This window comes from Ostrea edulis, chromosome 2 (genome assembly GCF_947568905.1).
Source record: "Ostrea edulis chromosome 2, xbOstEdul1.1, whole genome shotgun sequence".
Classification (NCBI taxonomy): Eukaryota; Metazoa; Mollusca; class Bivalvia; order Ostreida; family Ostreidae; genus Ostrea; species Ostrea edulis.
In genome coordinates, this window is record NC_079165.1 from 101,563,809 (window position 1) to 101,587,535 (window position 23,727).

Sequence of the window (23,727 nt, forward strand, 5' to 3'; positions counted from 1 at the left end):
TTTAATCTTGTAATTGACCCACACTTTGTTTCTTTCCATATTTGTTGATTTTTTTTTTACACTGTTAGTGATTTGGGTGAATTTTTAAATCCACCTTGGGCTGAACAATGACGCGCTGAAGTCATTCAATACCTTTTCTATTATCCGTGATATCCCTTTTACCTATACTAATCACTGAACCATGACCACAGCCGATCTTTGATGCGTCATAATAAGTAAATAAATGCCCACATATTAGCAATTTGCTCACATAAGAAATTAGACAAAGGGTCTTGGTATAAATAAAGTGTCCTAATTTCTACATTAACAAAAATCAAAACGCTTCATGTGAACACGCTAGCCGCGTGACCTGTCTGATAGCGAGCTAGTCAATGGTTTACCAAACTAAGGCTGTTCCCCCCTGAAAAGTTACAATGGATTAGCCCGAAATAGAAAAAAGCGTATCATAAATACAACTTATTTCGGCACATTTCGGATCATTTGCACTTCATTGGAAAGGGGAAGTGAGGTAGATTTGTTTATAAATGGGATGCCCAAAGATGTGATCGGGACTGTTTCCGGAAACGCTGAAAACACCAGAATCAACACTCCATGCACATTGTTTTTGTTCTGTGATAGGCGCACGGATCTGTGATTTCAATATAATGGGAGACACTGAGTTGTTCTGATGCTGCGAATGTTTACGAGACACGCTTGTCTCAGTTCATCCCGAGTTTGGAAAGGATAGCATGGGTGATTTTCCCTCTTCTAAAAAACGAGATGTTTTTAATCGGTTAAAACGTCGTTTTGAAGAATACAGACGCCATCAGAATACTTGCAACAACTACTACGACAATACCATTAATAATATTTACGAGCATCAGTCGCTCGACACTCGGAACCAACGTCAAAGGTGGCTGGATTCTAAAGCTAAGAAAGCGTCCAAGCAATCCAAGGCCAGTCGAGATTCCGCGGGGAGCCAGGGAAATCTAATTGTAAGTAGGTGCATAATACACAGGTAGAATATCAAAGATTGTCCAGAGATAACGAGATTGTCCCGGGGCACGGGGCCTACGCAGTGTCATTAAGTCACACCGCGGTCATTGGTGTGTGTGTGTGTAGTGTAGGCTTCATCCCTTCAAAATAATAGTATTGCAAGACGGAAGTGATTAATTTGAAGAAAATGCACACACCATTGTTTGTTTTTAGTGTAAGTGTTATCGATGTGTGAGAAGCCGTGTTTACCCCAGTAATTTCTCAAGAGTGGGTCTCAAAGCAAACGACACATTCTGTGATCCTTACCTTACCCCAGACACAATTTAAAAGTCACAAATTGATTAAACGACTCTTCTGCTCATTTCATTATGGTCTGTACATAGGCAGCGATTTGTTTGTCCAGTATAAATGGACCAGGGTCAGTTAGTAAGTTTGTACTACTTGAGTACTTCTAACTAGTTTGAACAAGTGCTCTGCGGAAATTGCACTTCAATTCGTTGGACAGTTTTTTTAGTAAGGGGTTTTTCAGTGCAAGAACTCAAAGTCATGTCTTACACTCAAATTATAATTGACCTAAATTTGGAGATATTAATTAATTGATGTCATTTAATCTAAACCTTTGTTCGTTAAATGCTCAAGGGTAATTTAATTAGCAAACAACTGTAGAATCCTTTTGTGCCCAGACTGGCCAAACTATTGTGCAATCATAATATACCAATTACATCTGGTGTTTGACATGAGAGTATTCTATGACAGAGACACTGGAATTCAATATAAAAGCTCATGAGTGAATGAAGTCCTACACATGATGTACAGCTCTAAAACATTAACCTTCCCACAATGTATTGTAATCAAGACAAAACACAGTGCAGTTTGTTAGCGCAAAAAAAGTGTCCTGAAATGGTATGTGACTGGGCTTTTGAGGGAAATGGGGGAAATGCACAGAGTAACAATTTAAGATAGATGATTTTTGTTGTTGGTGTTTTTACTGAGTGCACATATTTTTTTGATAACTTTTGATTTAAAATTCCATTTAACTATGTTTGATAATGTCAATTTAGAAATTTATGGGTGAAATTATTGAATTAGATAACAGTTGTCAGTTACATTTGTGCATAATTTACAGTTTACATGAAAAAAGTCACAACTGAATAAACATTTCATAGTGTCGTAGTATTTTCAAAATATAAATTTTATTATTCTATAAAGTCTAAAACGTGATAAACCTGACAGTGGGAAGTAATACGTGTATGAAGAAATAAACATCTTTCTTTCTTGGAATAATGTAAGAAAGAATAATTTTAAGTAATGAGAAAGTTTGAAGATTATATTGAGTATTGCTGTGTAAATGCTGTAGCTAATATTGAAAGTTCTCAAGGCACATATCAAATTTACATATAATGAACAGAAAACTGTATTGAAAGTATATTAGAATTTTGATGGTAAGGGCACTATTTGCTAATGTGACATTTAAGAAATTGAGAAGTTTACTGTAAAAAATTCCACCAGTAAGAAAAAATTATAAATCTTTGGGTTATTATTTCATACTTTCAGAAACGTGTTTTGCCCAAAGTGATAAGAAAGTAAAATTTCCAACTCAGAATGCCTTTATTATTAGTGATAGTAAACATCTTTTTACAAATGATAAGTAAATGAAAATTATTTATAGATTCTAATATATATATATATATTGATAACAAACTGTTGAATGAATGAAAAATCTTTTTCTATTAGAAAGTATTTTGGTTGCTTTGGTGACTGGGGGGGTTAATGTAGGTATATAGTAGTTTCGTTTAATGGTAAATTTTTCAAATTTGGAAGAAATGCACCTTGTGACGATCTCTAAGGCAGCATTGCTTTTGAAAAGAGGAAAACAAGCAGAGTTTATCATTTTGGCAAAATAAGCAAGACGAATGGCACAAGCAGCTCTGGATTTTAATTGCCACGAGATAAAACTAGGTTGTCTTCAATATCATACCACCAATTAGGGCTGTAGAGCAGTGAGCTTCTTTCTCCCTCAGCATGCTGAGTTTTGATGACCTAAGTTTGCTTATCAGGGACAAATATGTGGCCAAAGATTGCACAATGGCTCACAAACATGTCTTCAGATACCTCAGTAATCATCAGAAACAGATATTTAGACAAGTAGATATGGGAAATAATACAGTTTAAATGCATCTTGCTGGTTTTTTTACTATAATTTTCATGAATGTTTAAATATACATGTTTTCAAAGTTACCGTGTGCAAGTGCAATGATGATGTATCAAAATTTTATCAACTGAGTAATGGGTATATAGTGAGTGGTTACTGCTGTATTTTGGCCCAAAGAAATGGTGGAAATATTGAAGTGTTTTTTACATGATAAAGAATCTAGTGCATTTTTGGACTATAATTACAAGGTAATTTGATCAAAATTGATGGAAGACGGGTCTTTGCAGGGTGTTTTTGGATTAGAAATTATGAAGTGCAGGCATTAAACAAAACGATCATGATGCTCAACACCTGTGCCCATCTTTTTCTGAAGTAAATGATACATTCAAACTGCTCATTTCACTTGCACTTTTAAACAAATGGGAAATTCAGCTGAATTATGACATCATATACACACCATGCATGACTTTGACTGTGTACTTTAAAGTCTTTGTACTGTATTTTGTTGCAGAAGTACTCATACCAAGCCATTCTGAATTTAGGGTTATATGTAGACCCAATCCCACTCTGGTCTTTTTAATACATGCTTGTGAAACAGAAACCCCTTCAAACATGTAGATATATATACAATGTACATGTGTCTTTGTAAATGACTCGGTGACATTTCTTGATGTAGCAGTGCCATGTGATCTTGGGTGAAGGGGACCCGGGGACTGTAACAAATTATCATAGTTCAACCTTGTTAGAAGTATTCACAGTGAAGGAGTAGACAGAAGTAGATTGTATAGACAATAGTTCATAAGAACACAGGGTTATGATTTGCTTATCATTTGACATTTGCATTATCGTTCTTAATCATGGGCTGTTGAGCTTTTCACTGATCTGCTGGCCTCAAGACCATAAACTGAGAAAGTCTAAATTTCTAATCCAGCTAACTTTGGAAATAATTTTTCATAAGCAAAGAAAATTTTCAGTATGTTTTTTTTATAAACCAGCAGTTTTTAAATATTTATGCTAGATAAATCAAAATTTTGACTTAAGTCTATTCTGAGTTAAAGGTCTTGACTCTTGAGGCATTTAGCTGATCCCTTTTATTGTGTTGGACACAGGGGAAGTTTATTGTGAGGCTTGTATTGACTTAAATGATCTTCACAATCTCTCCCCATGGAGTACCTCTGCATCACAACTTTCATTTATGAAGTGGTCACAATATATTTCTTCTCAAATGCTGTGTCAGAACAGGTGGCTTAGCTAAGTTTTTCTTTGAGATATTTTTGTTTTTATACTTATTATAAATGTTTATATTTTAAAAGTAAATATATTTTTTACTCTGAGAACCTCTTCCTCATTACATTGAGGTACATTTGTAGATATATTACATTATTTGATTTTAAACAGAAAACTGTTCATACAAAGTAGTCTGGATAATTGTTTTGAATCATTTCTATTTTAGTCATCGGACATGCTTTTTTGAATTAGCAGACATTTGATTTACTTTAGGATGAATTTTCATCATTAGTAGCATACTGATAAAATCTACACTACTAGTATAACAAACTCTTTCATTTCAAATTTCTCTCTCTCTCTCTCTCTCTCTCTCTCTCTCTCTCTCTCTCTCTCTCTCTCTCTCTCTCTCTCTCTCTCTCATTCGAGATAGTGACATGCACCCTACTTGTGGTTGGAGTAAATTTATTTGACCCAAAATTTCTTCAGGAGAGGATTATTGCTTATGTTGACATAGTTACTGAACAGATAAATATAGACACATGCCCACTGGATTTCACATTTAGCGAGGAATCCTTGTGTTGGGGACTGATAAAAGTTTATGTGATGTTTTGCCAAGTATTACCTCATAACAACACTCATGCTAAATTTACATGTACATGTAGATATTTTCCTTTAAATTGCTGAGCGAAGGGTGGCATAAATCAAAAAGCATCTTTGACAACGTTGTCAGAATTTTCATGACCTAGATTTACGAAGATAATTGTCCGTTTCCTCTCCTCACAATAAATTATTTAAATATAATTCAAATATATGTATATTTAAAAGTAATGCGATTAATTATTTTTATTAAAAAACGATATTTGTATCGAATTCGAAAAGATACAAACTTAAAGTTCTGAACTGTGATAGATTGACCGCAAATGACTGCATCTTATGAAATTATGTTTTTCTCTCTTTTACAGCCACGCCTAAAGAGAAGATTAGACGGAAATCAAGGCGAGGGTTCGACGACAGAGGGCGCTGAAGAAGGGCCTTCGGCAAAACAGGCGAATACAGGGACCACGAGTGAAATCAACTTCTCTGTGCGAATCGAACAACAGGACAACAACGTAAAACTTGACGTTCATGCCACCGTCGGTTCAAAGGGAGAATCTAGCGTCGAAACCACTACCAGTGTCAAATGTGAACAAAAACCCAGTCCCGAAGACTGCAACAATGAAAATGAGAACCTCAGTCCATCTGATGATATAAGTATCAACGACGAAGACATTGACTTTATTTTGAGGTCTATGGTGGAAAATAACCAAGACGAGAATTTGCTAGAGGAAATTAACAAGTTTGAAAAAATTTGTCAAAGTAAATTTTCTGATGACAGTAATAATAGTAATGACACAAAAATGTATCCTTTAATGAAGTCGCCAGGACTTGCTAGTACTAAATTAGAATCAAACTCGCCGATATTTAATGGGAATCAGAAGTATCCGGTGAATTCACCGCACTTGCAAAACTATAGAGCACCATCAGTGAGCATGGCAGAAAATACACTTCCGGCTGCAGAGACTTTAAAACAATTAGCAGCCAACCACCAGAGCCAGAGCACGAGCAGTTTCCAGCCATATCCTGGCCACCAAATGTCCCCCGATACTGGGCAATACCCACCGAATTCAGGATATCCACAAAATTATGATCCATCCACCCAATCTCATTACAATACCAACCAGGGACCATATATGAATAACAATATGCACGGGCATGTGCCATTTAACCAACCAAAGTCCGAGGCTGGGTTAACGTATAATGGAACCAAGCCCATCACTCATTATCAACCAAGTGTTCCCGTTTCTGTGCAACAAACACAACCACCGTCGTCATTGCAACAACTTCAGAATCAAGTCCAATCACATTTCAGTCAGTCTCCGCAGATGGAAATCACGCAGACACAGCATGTTCAAGTGACGGACGGAGCCAGCAGAATGCAAATGTCTCAGACCCAACAGGTCCACATGAGGCAACCACCGCAACAGATGTCGATATCGCAGCAACAGTCGTTCAATGTGCCAGGAGCTAATATGGGACCAACCAATCAAAACTCCCAATATATGAATGAACAAATGAAAATGCAGATGATGCAAGAGAAACTTCGTCGTGAACGACAAGCCCAAGCTCGTTCACTGTTAGAGAGCCAAAGGCAGCAACAGCAGCAGTACATGAATCGTCCGCCGCCAGAGTACAAAATGCAGCAATCAGCACCCGAAGGATACCCAGGGGCCGATATGGGCCCAAATCCACTTCAGACCATGCAGAACATGGTCAACCAAACTAATGGTATGCCATCAGCACAATACAGTCATATCAAATCAGAAAGTGCTAGTGTACAAATGCCAAACGGCATGATGCAGGCACACCAGGTAACGGCAATGCAGCAGAGGGTTGGTAACGGGCACATGCCTGACATGCCACAAGGCGGCCAGCCGTATCCGATCCAACGACAGCAGTCGTATCCAGGAGCCCAGCCTCATGGAGCCCAACCTCATCAGCTTCGTCCCCAGAGACTTCCACCAGAGTCCACATACACGAGTTCGATCATGCGAAACCAACGACCACCAAACGTCAACGTAGGACCAGATGGCTTAAATATTTCTCAACCTCGCAGTGATTGGCCAAGACCAATGATGAATCAACAAATGCCTAGACAACAAATGTCATCCGGCATGACGCATATGGGCGCCCAGGTTGGAATGATGCAATATCAATATTCAAATCAAAATGGCATGGGAGGGTCTAATATGCCAGGTATGCAGGGACCGCCATCTCGACCTATGCAGATGGGTTCTATGCAATCACAACCTATGATGCCGCAATCTCATCAAATGATGATGCACCAAAGTATGCAAATGTCACAGAGGATGGCAATGAGAGCAAGACCCATGGAGTCGGCCAATCAAATGCCAAATGGATCAAATCACGAGGACATTATAAATCTGTTAGACAGTGCAGGACCAAGTAACAATCCCGAACTTTTGGATTCAATGACGGTGCAGAGCTCCGACCCTAATAACGACGCCGCGTGGCTCGACGAGATTCTTGGCGGGAAATGATTGTCAGAAGACAACCGTTGATTTATCGAGATAATTGAAGATGCATCGATTTCCTTTTAGATATGAAGTTGAAATGATACAAGATGCAGCTTGATGCAAGTGATATTTACATAATCGATACGATGAAACAGAGATTGCACGGCTCTGTGTCCTGCAGTGTTAAGTGCCGTCATGATTTTCTTTGACATCAATATATGAGATGATGGGATATTGGACCAGTAGTCAAACAGGAGTCTGTAGACCCTGTAGTTTCCGGCGCTTCCTAACTCTGGAAAGGAGACGTCGAATGTAAATTTAACTCGAGTGCTTATATTAATTAGATCTGTTACTTGTATCCCCCCAAAAACACTACCTCCAGGACGAAAAGACTGAATCAGCTTCCTAATTTAACTTTTTATTGGTTATGCATTTTTTTAAACTTCGGTTGAGCCAGATACCAAAAAGTGCAAGATACGTTTTTGATTTAGATATTGTTTGGATATAATTGAGAGGATCAGTATTGATCGCTTTCTATTGATGTTGGTTATGTTTATCAGATCTGCGAGTTTTATGTTGGAACCGTCACAGGGTTCTTGTGTAATAATTACGATTAATGTTTCAATTGTCAAACCTGTAGCGATATAGTGTTTAGCATTTCATTCTCTGCATTGTATATTTTGTATTGCATGTTGCCATTGTTTTGTTTACGCCTTTGGTTGACCTTGCGACATATGGCTAGAGAAACATGGCGGACACTTGTCCCACCCCGATTGTACACGAAACACATCGTAAAACCAGCTTTAATTGAAGTATGTGTGACAGAGAGGAGTTGAAATGAGATTTTTAAGCATTAACCAATGGGGGACACATTGACCAAATAGCTTTCTATTTATTGTCTTTCTCTATTATTAGCCTAACGCTGAAGGCGCCGGGCCCAAGCTCTTTTGTAAGGAGATAACGGGGGCCAGTCTCCTCTCGCATCATTTTGTATTAGCATTTCATTCGATGCCCGACAGTTGAAATTTATTGCAATTAATTTATTCCCACCGATTTGCTGAATATTCTTGACACATTCGCATTTAATTAAAAGAAATTCGAGCGGCTTGTCCTGACATCACACATGACATTGAGACAAATCAGAATGTTTTTCTTTTGTTTTATATTTGTAAATCATTGCAACAGATTCACACCATGTTTTGGTTTTGTATTAACAAAAATCAATTTGTATTATTGTAAGGTATTTTTCATATCGATTGTTTACAATGTTTTTATTGAATAAATCTATTTTAAAATTAGTCTTCGATGTTACGTTAGTATTTGTAGTAGTAATCAAGACAATGAGGAACTGAATGGAGAGGTACTAGCTTGCATCATTTGATGGGAAATTAATGACTATTTCAATTCGATACAGTATGGTCTTGTGTTTGAATGCTTTCCAGATTTATCTTCACTACAATGTAGTTGATTTCACGTTTAACCTACATGTGTAGAACATGGTCACTGAGCGATCGAGGCATTGACATTGCTTGTGTTCTCACCTTCCCAAAATGTCGAGTCAATGTTCTGTATATAACGCTAATCTCTTAAAGATAGAATGCTTTATGAAGTGGTGGATCCAGGATATCTACTTCTCAAGGTCCGCCACTCTTCTGTATGCAGTGTGCCAAACACGTGCATGTTGCATAGAAACGGAAACGTATCTTCTTTTTATTGATAAACGGCATCTTAGAATTCGACGGGCCTCCTTCGCTGGTGTTATCACAAAATCTTGTTATCTGGGGGGAAAATTCGACTGTTGGTGTAATTGATGCAGCGTGATAGGATTGGACATGATAGCTCTGTCCATCAACCGTTACAGGAGACGACCACGTATACTTTCTTGCAGCTTTCTATTAAAAAAGAAATATTTCTTTTTATAAAACCATGCTGTCGATAAAGAGACCAAAATTTGTGAACGGACAGGACAGGTGAATACACAGAGTTAAAATACATCGCCGAATTGAAACCGTACTGGAGCGGGGTTGCCTTTGTCAAAGAGTAATGAAGATAGCGGCATTTTCAGATATTCAACAATTCAATTTAAATAACAAGAAAGGGGAATCACACGGAGATGTAGCCACACTGAGTACAATGCTTCGATATGTGTCCTTGCAGTCTGTCTACAGCGAGTGGGAACTGTTCAACACTTTCAGGACAATTTATTCTGTCGGAATCAATCATTTTCATTTGTAGTTTTGGTACAGTAATTAGAATGTGTCTGAATTAGTAACAGAACCTACATTGACGTAGATCATGATCGCGGTACTGGAAAACGTTCGAGTTGTGGACTTCTACGTAAAGAAACACCATACCTATTGTCCGAATATCTACTTTTCTCATTTCCTTCGTATTTTATAACTGATAGCTGTCGCTATTCTCGGAAACATTCGGGAGTTTACAATAGTAATAATTATACAAGTAGCTGGAAAACTTCTTTTTTCTCTCTCTCCCTATTTCATAAAAACATCCAAGTAGTGTGAATGTCTGCGGTATGTATTATGGGGGTAAATAAACAATGGAGGCAGGAGGAACGAAGCCGATTAAATCGCCCCTTATTTCCACAGTTTTGATATCCCTATTTAATGTAAACCATCTTGACATTTTATTCCTAATATTTTGTAACTATACCGATTGTTGTATCAAGTTGAAAAGGGTCAGCGATATAGTGATAATATATGGAACAGCATAGGTCTGAAACAACATAGTGACAAAATATTGGTAAAAATGATTTTTTGTGAATAATATCTGAAGGAACGGTAAGGATAAATTCAAACACGCTATATATTTACTTGTGCTACTCCAACCCTCTACAACATTTGGTTTGGATCTTTATTGCAGTATGTTTTATTATACATCAAATATACCCCCCAGAATCTCCCATTATGCAAAGTTTTGATATCCCCAGCATAGGCGGATCCAGGAATTAGTGAAAGGGCAAGAGCACTTGATCTTTTCGGTATTTTTCGCAATCTCCACCCCACCCCATTTAAACCTATTGCTTGTGTTCATAACATCTTGGGGAGATCTCAAGACAGTTTTGTACATGAAAATGTTTTGATTATTTATTAGTTGTCTCCCCAAATTCTAGTCATTGTTATCGCCATACTCAAATCTGATTTTAAATACTAAAATAGGCTGATTTAAAGGTTACTCCCAATAGGCCCCCAGCAGCTATGTGGTAAATGGTGCAAAATCCTATATTCTGAGCATTTCCTGGCACTTCTTTTTCACTTTTAAATTGTCTGCTTCTTAACCAAAACTTTTAAGTTACTTATGCTTTTTAAGAATTCTTAAGTCATACTTGTATCTGACGAAAATATCGTAAATATATATCAGTGTTTCGTCTTATTTATCCTAGAATTAAATGATATACTGGTGTTGATAAATTTGAATGATGCAATTACATGCAAGTATCCACCTTTCATATCATTTTGACTCAAACTTTCTTTAAAATTGATAACTGGAATTTTTTGGTCCGCAAAGATCCGCCCTTGCCCAGACCTGTAGCGAATAGAGGGAATTTTTAAAATTAAAACACAAAATATGTATAAGAATAAACTCCCCTCCACGTTTCGTTGGCCTTTTCAAATTGCTTCCTACGAGCCTGCCACCTCCCAGGCCAAAGAAAAGTTGAATGGTTGCTACCGGGAGGTAGTTTCCCAGGTTTCGTTATTTGCGTGATGTTTGTAAACCCAAAAATTCTTGTTTGTGCGATTTCTAGTGTCTTAAATGAAACCTTTCAAGTTAAATCCAAAGCAGGTTGATATCCTGATGCCATTGTAGTCGTAAAAGTGGCGGCTTTGACACTGGCCATTCATATTTAGAACCTCATCAAAACTTCACGTGACTCTTCCTTTCTAATACCGAAACCCTGAATGAAGTTGATTGGCTTTCATCTTTTTAAAAACCTATATATTAGTAGTGAACATGGATTAGAGTCGCATCTCGCAAGGGACTTCGTGTAAAAGTGATTAACCTGTTTTGCACCAAAGCAACGTAGTCGAATTTGCGTATATGATCAGTCATGTTATCAATTATAATATTGAAAACCTCGTGACATTTATGGCGGCCTTAAAATCTGGAGGCGATACGAGCGAACTGTACAATCTTAATTAATGAAAACCGTTCTCCAGGACGTGGAATATTATATTATGTTTGTTTTATCGAATGGTATTTTAGCTTGTAACAAAGTAGATATGTAACCTTTGGGAAGATCATTATCAATGACTTCGTGGGTCTTTGAAAACTTGTGATAAACCAAAAATAGTAAATGTCACCTCTGCCTCCACAGCTTCAGCATCAGAAAGATAAACCGGTGAACAACAGCATCAGCCTGCTTTTAGCGGTTTTTTTTTCATAAATGATTTTATATTAACCATTCTCATTGATCTTGCGAAGGACTAACATACTCATTAAGTTTCATACGTAAACAACAGAAATAGTTTTTTCTTCGTTCTTATGTCTAGCAATTACTTGAAAGAATGATATTTGCTTTAAAAACTGTTATTTCGTATTTTACTTTTATCATAGCTGACTAAAATGAGGGGTGGATCAGAAAATTTTCATGAGGGATGTGCGATCCAAATTTGTACCTTTACCGCCCCAAAAAGTGGGAGGACCCCAAAATGATCTTTTTTGATAAAAATATTCAACCAAGGGAATGGAAGCAACCCCCATAACACACTCTCTAGATCCGCTACTGGGAAATATTTATGCCGAGAAATGTCATGTACTGTTGCCGATAATCAGATATATTGTATTTGTTTACTTGTGCTTCAAAAATGACGTTCTACGGAATTGATTAAAATCACAGTAGTTAATTAGCCAACCTACTAATAACTAATCTATGAATTTGATGGATATGATAAAAATCGATGCAGATGTCAGCAAAATAATAGCCCACCTACAAGATGTATTGGCATTGTTTAGTTAGTTACTTATTAATCTTCTTATCAGCCATCTTAGTTCAGTTATCTTTTATCAAGTTTCACACATGTATTCAATCTTTATGTTTTCCATGCGTTTCTAAACCACAACGTAGTAGGAAATATCTGTTGTATAACTATTCAGGAGTGGATCCAGCAATATTTTGTAAGAGAAGTATTCGTGTCATGCATATGGAACTATGAACATATTTGTAAATATGATAACGATACACATTGTACGTGTAAATAACAGATATTATGATTTCATGGTCATTAGAAATAAAATTGATTGTTTATTTGCTCAAATAATGGGATGTCGTTTTACTGTGTGTTGATTAGTTATTGAAATCAAGAATTTGAATTTCTGACATCAATAATTCAGTTATAGGTCTCTGTCGAAAACTATAGTTTAATAATCATTTGTTGATATAAAACTTCAAATTCATAACATGAATAACTGTGTGCTATTTTTGATAATGATAAATGAAAATTTATATCCTTATCATTCGATTTTTTAATTTTTAATATCAATATCTAGAATTATTGATATTAAAAATTTCTTGATATCAATAATTCTAATTCTTCATACAATTATTAATATCACTATCAATGATTCAGTTGAAAATGTATGTCATGGTACATTCTGCACTTTGGAAAGTAATTCGAATTAAAAATTTCTTTTCCTTCGATTGTTTTGTTTATTCATATAATTTATTATCTGAATTTAGTTTGTTTTTTGAAGAGGTAATCAATACAGAAAAGGCTCTTGGTTTTTGTAGTTGTAAGGTTTATGAATAAATTGCAATATTTCAGAAAATTGATTACGATCGTGTATTGCATTCGAAACCAAATACAGAAGGAACCATTGCTCTAGTACTGGTTTCTCTCCCGAGATCTGATGAACCTTCTTGCTTTGCGTAAAACGGTAAAAATGACACCACAATCAAGGCATTCCCCTTCAAAATATCTTGTAAACATGTTTCAATTTAAGCCTCTAAAAGCCATCTTAAATTCATTTTCTCATCTCCTGAAATATTGATTTCAGAAATGTGATTCATTAATATGAGAAGAACCCTTTATTATTCTTTATGTCGATAAATCGTTGTTTATTTTAACATCAATAATTTAAATCATTGATATTAGGAATACCACTGATGGTATCTGAAATCTTTACACCAAGAAATATATATTGGTATCAATAAATAGTGATGCGACAACCCCCATACAAAACGATACCCCAAGGTCCGTTCAGTGTTCACAACCCATCTCTTTTAGTGCTACACATTATACACACACACACACACCCCTCTAATGCCACACATTGTTTACAACCCATCCTTTCTAGTGCCGCCCATTGTTCCCAACCCACCCTTTCTAGGTCCACATATTGTTCACAATTCGCTCTCTCTAGTGCCGTACATTGTTTACAATTTATCACCTCTAGGTCCGCACATTGGTCATAGCCCATCCCCTCTAATGCCACACATTTTTCACAACCCACCCTATCTAGGTCCACATATTGTTCACAACCCATCCATTCTAGTGTCGCAAATTGTTCATAACGTCGGCACATTGTTCATAACCCACCCCCTCTAGGCCCGCACTTTGTTCACAGCCCATCGTTATATACGTCTTCGCATTAGTTTACTGTGGTCAGTTGAAGTTTAGTCGTACCATAAGTATAATGATATTCCTGAACACAATAGAAATACATGTCTGTGCCTTGTATTCTGTATTGAAGGTGGGATATGTACAAAGTTTTCTTAAAATATCACGTTTCAAACATTCAGAACGCCGGTTTATAACAGAATCCGTAGAGTGTCACCATATACTAGTATATAATATGGCAGTAAAACTATCACACTGAATAGAAGTATTCACAATTATTGTAAAAAGGCATATGAATGGCATACTATGACCTTTTCCATATACGCGTATTTCGTTTCATAGTTAGTAATCATCATCTATTTGCATGCCAAATTTACCAACATCCCATAACTCTCACAGTTCTACAGCAATTTAAGCATCAAAACATAGCATCAGTTGATAAACCATTGTAAAGCGTCTACTTCTGTGTCATTATCTATATTCGAGAAAAATAATCGAATTGTTCAACATTTTTCAGTACGAACTGTCAGATGCTTACTGTATTTACATGGGGAAATGCAGGTATACTGGGTTGGTTGTATGTTGTTTAACGTCTCACTCGAGAATCTTTCACTCGTATTCAGACGTCACCATTGCCGGAGAAGGGCTGTAAAATCTAGGCCTGTGCTCGGCGCTTATCGCCTTTGAGCAGGGAGGGATCTTTATCGTGCAACACCTACTGTGACAAGAGGCCTCGGTTTTTGCGGTCTCATCTGAAGGACCGCCCCATTTAGTCGGTTCTTGCGACAAGGAAGGGGTACTGAGGACTTATTCTAACTTGGATCCCCACGGGTCTACTGGGTATGACAATAACTGATGCATTATGGTTTCCTTAACATATCCAATTACAATGAAGTTTGAATATGACGTGGAGCAACGAGCAAAGATCGCCAAATGCGATGCTGCTTTTAAATCATAAAAACTTCATATGATTTCTTTTTCGAACACGACCACAAGTATCAAGTATGCATTTTACCCATTTCATTACGCATTTTAAGCGACTAATTGCAGTGATACGTTACATGGCAGCCAGAATTGATACCGTATAGTTGTGGAGATGAGCGCGAATATTTCCCTGCTGAATTTAATACAACACGACCGACTTCACCTAAAAGATGTTATCACCATCTTGCTCAATAAAGGGGTGCTTTGTACGGGAGATGGCGCGCGTGTAAGTTTCCGGCGATCGGGGTGGTTACTGTCTCGTGTTGTATATTGCCCCCTATAGCCGAGACGTTTCTATTATGGGTGAAGTAGAAGGATCAGTTATTTTTGTTGCTGCATAAACTCATTCATAAATTTTACTCTTTTGTGCAGGTGTGAAGAATATCCAGGTGTTATATAATACCATCTTGTACTTGCAACGGGGATTCAAGAATAATATTATGTATTCATTACTTGTAAGAGAACACTTCGAGGTAAATCCCTTTTTCTGATGAATTTATGTTGTCCATATTTTTTTCTTCTAACAAAGTACATGCATGTAATGGTTCAACTGCCAGTCTCTGGTTACCCACAGTTCCCAGCGTTCATTACGTCATCAAACTGATGTCTGGTTAAGTGTATTGATTGACTTTTGAAAAATACCTTTGTAAAGACCTTTTCTTGAGAGTCGCCTTTGCCTTTGGATTTAAATCTGTTGTTTACTTAATTGCCTCTTGGAAAAATTTACTTTCTTAAATCGATATTGAAGTCTTATTTGCCGATTGATCTATGTGTATTAAGTATACATTGTACAAGAATTACGATAAGATTTGCGTGGATAGAAATTAAATAAAAAGCGGCCTTTGTTATGCGAGGAATCCAATATGAAAAATCAATTTAAAATTTAAACTCCCTGTTTTGTAGTTAGCGGAGTGAACATGAAATCTGAAATCATACAATGTTAGCATGATACTTGCAACAAAAGTCAAACGTTGGCATATATCAAGTTACACACGAGTGAAACACGTTGGGGTGACTTCTTTCACGATGACTAGCGACGTGTACACAGGTAACGATTGTACTTTACAGACCAGCCACCTATAGTACCTCAACCTGATGTCCATATATTGTATATATATATAAAAAAAAATCGTATGTCGTCACTTATATCTTGATTTCGACACCTTCACCATATCTCCCAGAGTTTCAGCCTGAAATGATGACTCCATATTGATTGAAATAGGAGGATAACGTTCAGTAAGATATAGTATCCGTCCAGCATCTCATGCAGCGATATGACAGGTAAAAAATGATACATGTCGATAAAATATTGTCGACGACTCATCACGTCTATAAGATATATGTTTTAAGTGGTGTTTCATGAAGATAAAAATATGAACAATATAATGGAAGGATAGTGTCCTTAGAGAAAAAGCTCAATAAGTCAATCTAAGAGAGTGGACACTGGGAATCCAATGTCCGAGAAGGACACAGTCTTTCACTAAGATTGAGCGATTCAGCTGATTACTTTGACCGGAGAAGCTTAGCCAAACTGAACTCCCATCGATTTACCGATAATTAGTCTTGCCGTTTAATTCTTACTTTCTGTTCCTTTGAATTATTTACTACCTCTGTCGATAAATTTTCATTGCCTCCTCTCTGAACTTTTTTTTAATAATAAAGCACATTGTTATACAAACAGATGTTTTCTCAGGGTGTTTATTGATCTCAAAACTCACCACTCAAGCCCATTTTTAGAACAAATGTCAAATAATTGGAAAATTAATTTTCTTGCTTCTGTTCTTCATTATCATAATTCTAAATAAGGCATAGAGAAAATTACAGGAAATACCGATATCTTAGTGCGGAAAAGTTACGAATGCAAGTCTGTCAGTCATAGTCTTTTCGCTTCCTTCGGGTATCAGTGTGTTTTTATGTTGAGGCCTCACAACTCCATCGTTTATATTTAAAAAAAAGAAGAAGAAGAGAACTTGCACACCAGCGAAAACAACGCTTATAAAACTAATTTGTTCTCACTGCTATTTTGAACGCCAGAGGTATTGTTACCTGATGTTAATGGTTTTAGTCACGAAAGTTTACTTATAATACAGAAATACCTGTACCGTTTATTAATATGTCTTTTGATCTTTTAAACGCCGGTGAATTACGGTTGTTCGGCGTTTATCGGAGGCGTGAGTCAACGCGTAGATATTCAAGACGACTTCAATTTTTTGAAGATGACATTAACCACAATATTTGTTTAAAGTCTCCGTAAGAAAATATTTTCAAATTAGGATACGGCTGAATGTTTAAAAATGTTGATCATACATTTTCCTCTCAAGAGTGTATAGAATTGCTAAGCCTATATAAATGTTGGCAGTATTAAGGTCCTAGGCTAGGCGTCTTCATCTTTCTGAAGTGAAAAAGAAAGAATCTGAATTCTTTTTTTGGGGAGGGGGGATTTCTCAAGATATATTGTCAATATCTTTGTCTTTTAAATGCTTATCTGCACATGACACATACAGACCGGAAGTCTCTTAAACACACAACCACTTTTAGAATGGAGGTATGCGAGACAAATACATGTCATGCGTTAACGTTGTCCTATAAGCTAGTACTTCATCCATGAATACATATTATAGGTATGATTAGATTAATTTATAGTAACAAGTAACAATGAAAAATGTATGAAAAGAACATAATATGGTTATATTACATTATGATTAAACCAAAATGAATACAATTTTTTTTTGCAGCATTGTCAAAAATCGCAGCATATAAGCCAAAAGTTAATGAAAAGAACAGAAAAGAGTGGGGGGGGGGGGTATCACAGAAAATTACACACGTAAATAGTACATGATGTTCTTGGATATAATAATGAACTGCATTTTATATAACACCACAGGGTTTACATCGACAAGTGTAGAGGTTTTCACGTCAAGGTGTGAAGAGTTCATCCTGAAATTCTTGGCACACCTTTTCACATAGATAAGGGAAACGAACTTCCGCCTTTGTTCATTTTATTTCTTTTAAAATATTTTAATTTATTTACATTTCAAATGTTTTTTGTATTTCAATAGGTCTGCAAATTGTAATGATATTCATTTCCCCATGAATGCGATGTAGCTGTGAACACTGCGCGTATGAATCTTGATAGATATAGTTCGTCTATTTTAGCGGCTAGGAATTCTGACAGAACTGAAAGTAGAAAATAAATGTACGAAATAAAATTCATTTCTGAAAATACCTGAGGGTATAAACTACAACGCTTTGTTAACGACATTTGAACGAGCTTCAAGAAGTACGCCGGCGTGAAGCGTCGCATCTTCGCTAGCCAAGGGTGACGCTCCACGGTGTGAAGAGAGAAACACCGTGGTGCGTCACCCTTGGCTTGCGAAGATGGAAGCGTCGCAGCTCATAACATCATGTGTTTTCAATCTTAACCGCATCATGTACATGTACAAGGAACTATACATAGTATACGGAATATAACTGATTTTGGATGGTTGACTGGTATGAATTCGAACAACAGTAAAAAGACGTAAAATTGGGACTTTGTCATAACATAGTTTAATTTCATGGCTTTAAGACCATAAACTGAAAATAGACTTACGTCAAAATGTCGATGACTTTTACCTTAAGATTTTTCTAACACAGATGTTTAAAAAAAGAACTGCTGGAGTATAAAAAAAAAATCAAATATAACCATATTCTGAAAATATTGTGTTTATGATTATTATTTCAAAAGTTAGTTGGATTGAAAATTTAGACACGAGTTCGTTCTCAGTTTATAGTCTGATGGCATGAACTCTCAACAGTTTTAAATGAAGAAAGAAATTTTAGGACTTGACGTTTCTACAGGAAGGATAATTTACATTTGTTATACTTTCAGGTAAATTAAACGAATTTGATTGCTTCAGAAACATTTGTTAAAAAGTACCGGTACCCCACTGCGTGCATAAACCACGCCCTCCGGGTACCAGTACACATAAACCACGCCCTCCGGGTACCAGTACACAGCAATGGTTGACAATACATGGCGATAGGTACATTGTACCAGTATAAAATTTGTGAACCTGCGCAGAACGTTTGCACACACGGTTCACCGTACTTATATGCATTCTTAGAACATTCAGTATAACAAAAAATATTACGTGTTTTGTAGGGTAACATGTGAAATGGTCACCCCTTGAAAAACCATTCTTGACCGATCGAGGCGAAACAATGATTTTTCACTCGGCTTCGCCTCGGTCAACAATGATTTTTCGCGGGGTGACAATTTTACATGTTACTCTACAAAATATGTAATAATTTTATAATGTTGCCCTACAAAACATGTAAATATTTTTGTATTACAAAAATTACTTTAATCTTCGGACGAATTCAAAAGGAGTTTCTGCAATATTACATTTGTTAAGTAGATTTTCGTACGTCAAACTCTGCACCGTAATTTCCTGTAAAAAAGAAAAAAATAGCGTGAATCAGATATGCCTATGTTTCACTCGATGTGCAATGAGTGTGATATTATATGACCTGATTTTTAAAATCAAAATATTGTTGTTGGTGTTTATCATAATCTATTTACCTCGATAGCCTGTGCAATATATCTTTATATTACCCTGTTCCTTGCTCTCTTACAATCAGTTCGACTTTCCAAGTGCTTTATCGGTTTTCATTAGGTGATCTTTCATGAATTTTAAAACTGCTCTTTATCGTATTAGACACCATGTTTTCGGCGACAAAATGTTGTTAACGAAATGTTTACCGAAAGAGAAAGAAACCGATGTGTATAATAGATAAAAAACGTGATAAATAGACTCTCCCATATTTTGTAATTGGATATGAATTTCATCCAACCCGTTGTGTATTTTTATTCTACCAGAAACAAGTTCTGTGGAAGCGGGGATAGAAAACAAGATCTTTGGATGAAAATCTTATCCAATCACATTTATATTTCATAACAACAAAAATTTCTAGGGAATTGTATGTAAGATAACACGGTTGATTATAAGGACGCAGTTAAACCGAAGTTAGCTTAACTTTGTGCAACTAGATCCAGAAGTTTGAAAGACCGGGAAACCCTCACTCTATCCGACTTGATGTTCGTTCCCCAGGTTTTATAATGTATATATTGTGTTTGTCAGAATTAGATAATTTTTGTACTTCCTGCTGCATGATTTCAAATTCTATATATACATGTACAGTACTTTAAATGGACTATTTTGTGGCGAATGTTTATTTCTTTTGGTGGTGGTGGTGGTGGTGGTGGTAGCAGCTGAAAATCAGAACAATTTTCTTTCAAAATGCTCTCTATTTGTGATTCATTGTTTATATTACAAACAAGATATTTATCAAACTCTACAAAATTATACAAGAGAATTCTAGATTTTCAATATTATCTGATGAACAACATTTAAAGAAGTGTTCAATAACACCAAGTAAATATATTTGAGAAATCTTTGTAAGCTTCGTGTAAAAATCACCCATAATTGTCCTTGCACCTCTCTATCTCAGTAATTTCAAACCGGGACTCCGTACTTTCTGTTTTGATTTAAGATTTTAGGCTGTAACGATGGCAGCTACAGAAGTTTCAAAATAAGTTCATAACCTTGGAAATTTTCAAAGCAAGACAGAGCTATATATGATAAGTAAAACTCATTAACATATTGAGTGCAAAAATGTCACGACTAATACATAAAAATACTTTTGTCATTAGGTTTGTTAGATTAAACTGTTCATTTTTTTTGTGTGGTACATTTATTGCGGAGATTCAGTCATGCAAAAAGTGCAAAAATGGCTATGTGGCTCATCATAAAAGGCACATAGAACCCCAATTTTTCTCTCTGATGAAATATACTCTGCTTTTTTTTTTTTATGACTTTGGTACTGATGAGCGAACATCCTTCACGTACTTGCCAAACGCAATTTTACTCAGGAATTCAATAAGGATTGTATTGTGTACGTAATTTAGTATCAAACTTGATGTGCGTATTTATACACGGACAAAGTAACATGTATCGGAAGAAGAAATCTCTGGTGCATTGATTAGTTTCTCATGGAAAAAAGTTGATAAATATGTCTAGGAGACGATCGAAGACTTCGGGGGCCCCGACAGTGGACATTAGTCAAAGGAAACATCATTCCCACCAAGTCGTTGATCGTCTGCTGATCGATACGGTGTCCGTGGTCAGTGATTACTTGAGCGTTCGGAACTCCCTTCAGGAGACGCGGTGTCCGTGTAAACAGTTCTGTAGGGAGCAGCTCGGAATAAATAGGATGACAGCTCATTTGTTCTTCAATCTTTTCCTACTTTCAAATTAACACCGTCATGATTGCAATAGTGATTCGCGGAGAGAAACAACGGTGGGTTTTGTCTTTTCCCGTATATTATAATCACAGTCTGGCATCTTTGAAATATTGAGAGCAAAATGCAAAATTGAGTCCAAATTGACAAACACATGAAACATTTGCTGCTTGGTTTGTATATGTTTTTATTGTCAAAATTTAATTCATGATACTGAATTGCAATGTAGTTAAATGGGGGGGAAAATACATTGAAACGATAGGGTGTACCTCAGAGAAATTCAACTGTTCTTAAGGAGGTATGCTACACCAGAGAAATTTGATATGGATGAAAATACCGGTACAACAATATTTTGAAATTGAAATTTAATTTTTCTACAAGCAGATTTGATCATATTCTAATGCATAATGTTTACGCGGCCTTCACGTTATAAACGTGTACACCAATGGATAACCATGCAGTGTTATTTTAAAAAAAAAAAATGCATTCTAAATATAAAAATATATACATGTATACATTATTTTATGAGGTATCATCAAAATCTAACAGAATATGCAGTGGCATAAATTTTCAAATTTAAGTTAAATCGCGGTATCTTGTTTCGGAAAATGTACTAAACGATAAAAGAAGGAATAATTTCTTCCACTCCCGGGGAAATAAATGACAAAATCTTTTGATTTCTTGAATTACTTTATTGGGAGAACTTAATTTTTTCCAAAACACCCTTAAAATTTGGGTCATTTTATTAATTTCACCTTATTAAAATGATAGAAAATTGTACAAATGACTTAATACGAGAAATATTTCAAGCCCCATAAAATCTGTAATATCCAGAGGTTCCCGGGACTTCGCCCCCTGGACCCCCACCAGGGTTTCGCCCTGCACTCACTGCCTCATAAAGTGGCGCCCCCCGTAACCACAATTCCTGGATCCGCCCCTGATATGTATCTATGTACAGAAGAGAAAATATGGGTATTTTTATCACTGGCCAGCGTTTCATCAATCGGCAGAAGATAACTATCAATAATAGATGATAGCCAGGGCTGTCGATATTATTGCAGCTAAACAATTTACTTTCTCAGAAAAAAGAAAAGAAAATAGGGAAGAGGACAATATTTAGCACTCTTTGATATGCTCAATGATATCTTTTTTAGAAACTTGCGTAGAGTTTCATAAAAGATCTTATACAATTTTTTTTAATGAAAAAAAGTCCAGCCTGTTACTTGTAATGCACTGCAGAAAACATGTTTTGACGTGGTTTAACGAGATTTTTATTTATAGAATCAAAAGTACAAGATTGTGTACATTCTTGTTATCAAATTCACGATATTTAAGTTACAAAATATGATTAATAATATTTCGAGGCGGAGCACGAAACTCAACGCATAGCGACGTTTCTGATGAATCTGGCAGTCACCTCGGGCTCGGGCTTGACGTTACATAACGCTATACTTCTGACTTTTGTAGATGTAGAAATATATATGGCGATTGGCGACCTAACAGTAGCATGGCCTTTTTTCTTTTTACCGTGTGTCACAACAGCGACGCTCACAGCCATATTAGAAGCACTTGGCATTTTTTGTTTATTAGTAAGTTTAAAAGACATAAACAAATGAAACAATGCTCCTTTCATATGTCATTGTGGAAGAAAATGTATCGCTCGTCTCTGCACGTAATTTCTGTGCGATTACACTTTTCTTCGTTACGCCTACATTTTAAGACCCACATGAAAAATTGTACGTATCTGCAATAATGTAGAGGGAGATGATGGGGTTTTACACATATAATTCTTACATAATGAAAAGCAATCGTATAGGTTGTAAAGATATTAGATAAAAAAGATTTTTTGGTATCTCGTTGAACTATGAATTATGAGTTTATCAGAAATGTTCAATGTTGTCGAATATCTCCTTTCTCATTTTTCCTGTACAACAGTTAAGAGTTGTGATGTTTTTTTTTTATAGGAAATTTATTCCTACCTTTACCTTTAGTAACTTTTTCGTTTTAATCTCTTGACAGGTTTCAACCGGAACTGTTTACAGAAAGTAATAATTATGGTCTTTACGAGTTATTAATCACATTTCATTTCCATGAATTCATATTCTATTTTGTTTTTCAGGTGATGATATCAGAAAAAGGTAAACTTAAAAGTTCCTGAAGTTTTCGAGAAATAGACTCGAAAAAATGCCGTTACAAACACATGGTCAAAAATAAAACTATACATAAGCCAATATCAATTATTCTTCTGTAGAAAAGCTTTTATTCTTATTTACGATTTTTCCATTTTTTTTATATTGTAAAATACATTTTAAGATATAAAAAGATAGTATATTTGGTTGATAATCAGTGTGTACTGTGAAATTGAACAGCTGTAGCGTATAATGTACTTTACGAAATATCATTGAGATATCCCTAACGCGGACTGATCAGAAAAATCATTGAGATATCCGTCCTGCG

At 36.0% G+C, this 23,727-nt stretch overlaps 1 protein-coding gene and 1 long non-coding RNA gene across 2 annotated transcripts; one reads left to right on the forward strand and one right to left on the reverse strand.

The window, feature by feature from the left end:
• Positions 1-305: 305 nt before the first annotated feature.
• Positions 306-8,727, forward strand: LOC125681018 (mastermind-like protein 1). The gene is given in 3 exon segments (XM_048920900.2): positions 306-974; positions 5,317-7,278; positions 7,280-8,727. Coding segments are annotated over 3 exon segments (2,262 nt in total). The 5' UTR covers positions 306-728; the 3' UTR covers positions 7,334-8,727.
• A 10,076-nt stretch (positions 8,728-18,803) lies between these two features.
• LOC130052024 (uncharacterized) lies at positions 18,804-23,396 on the reverse strand. The gene is made up of 2 exons (XR_008800338.1): positions 19,552-23,396; positions 18,804-19,420 (listed from the first exon to the last, which is right to left on the reverse strand). It is a non-coding gene; the product is annotated as an uncharacterized LOC130052024 (long non-coding RNA).
• Positions 23,397-23,727: the final 331 nt, after the last annotated feature.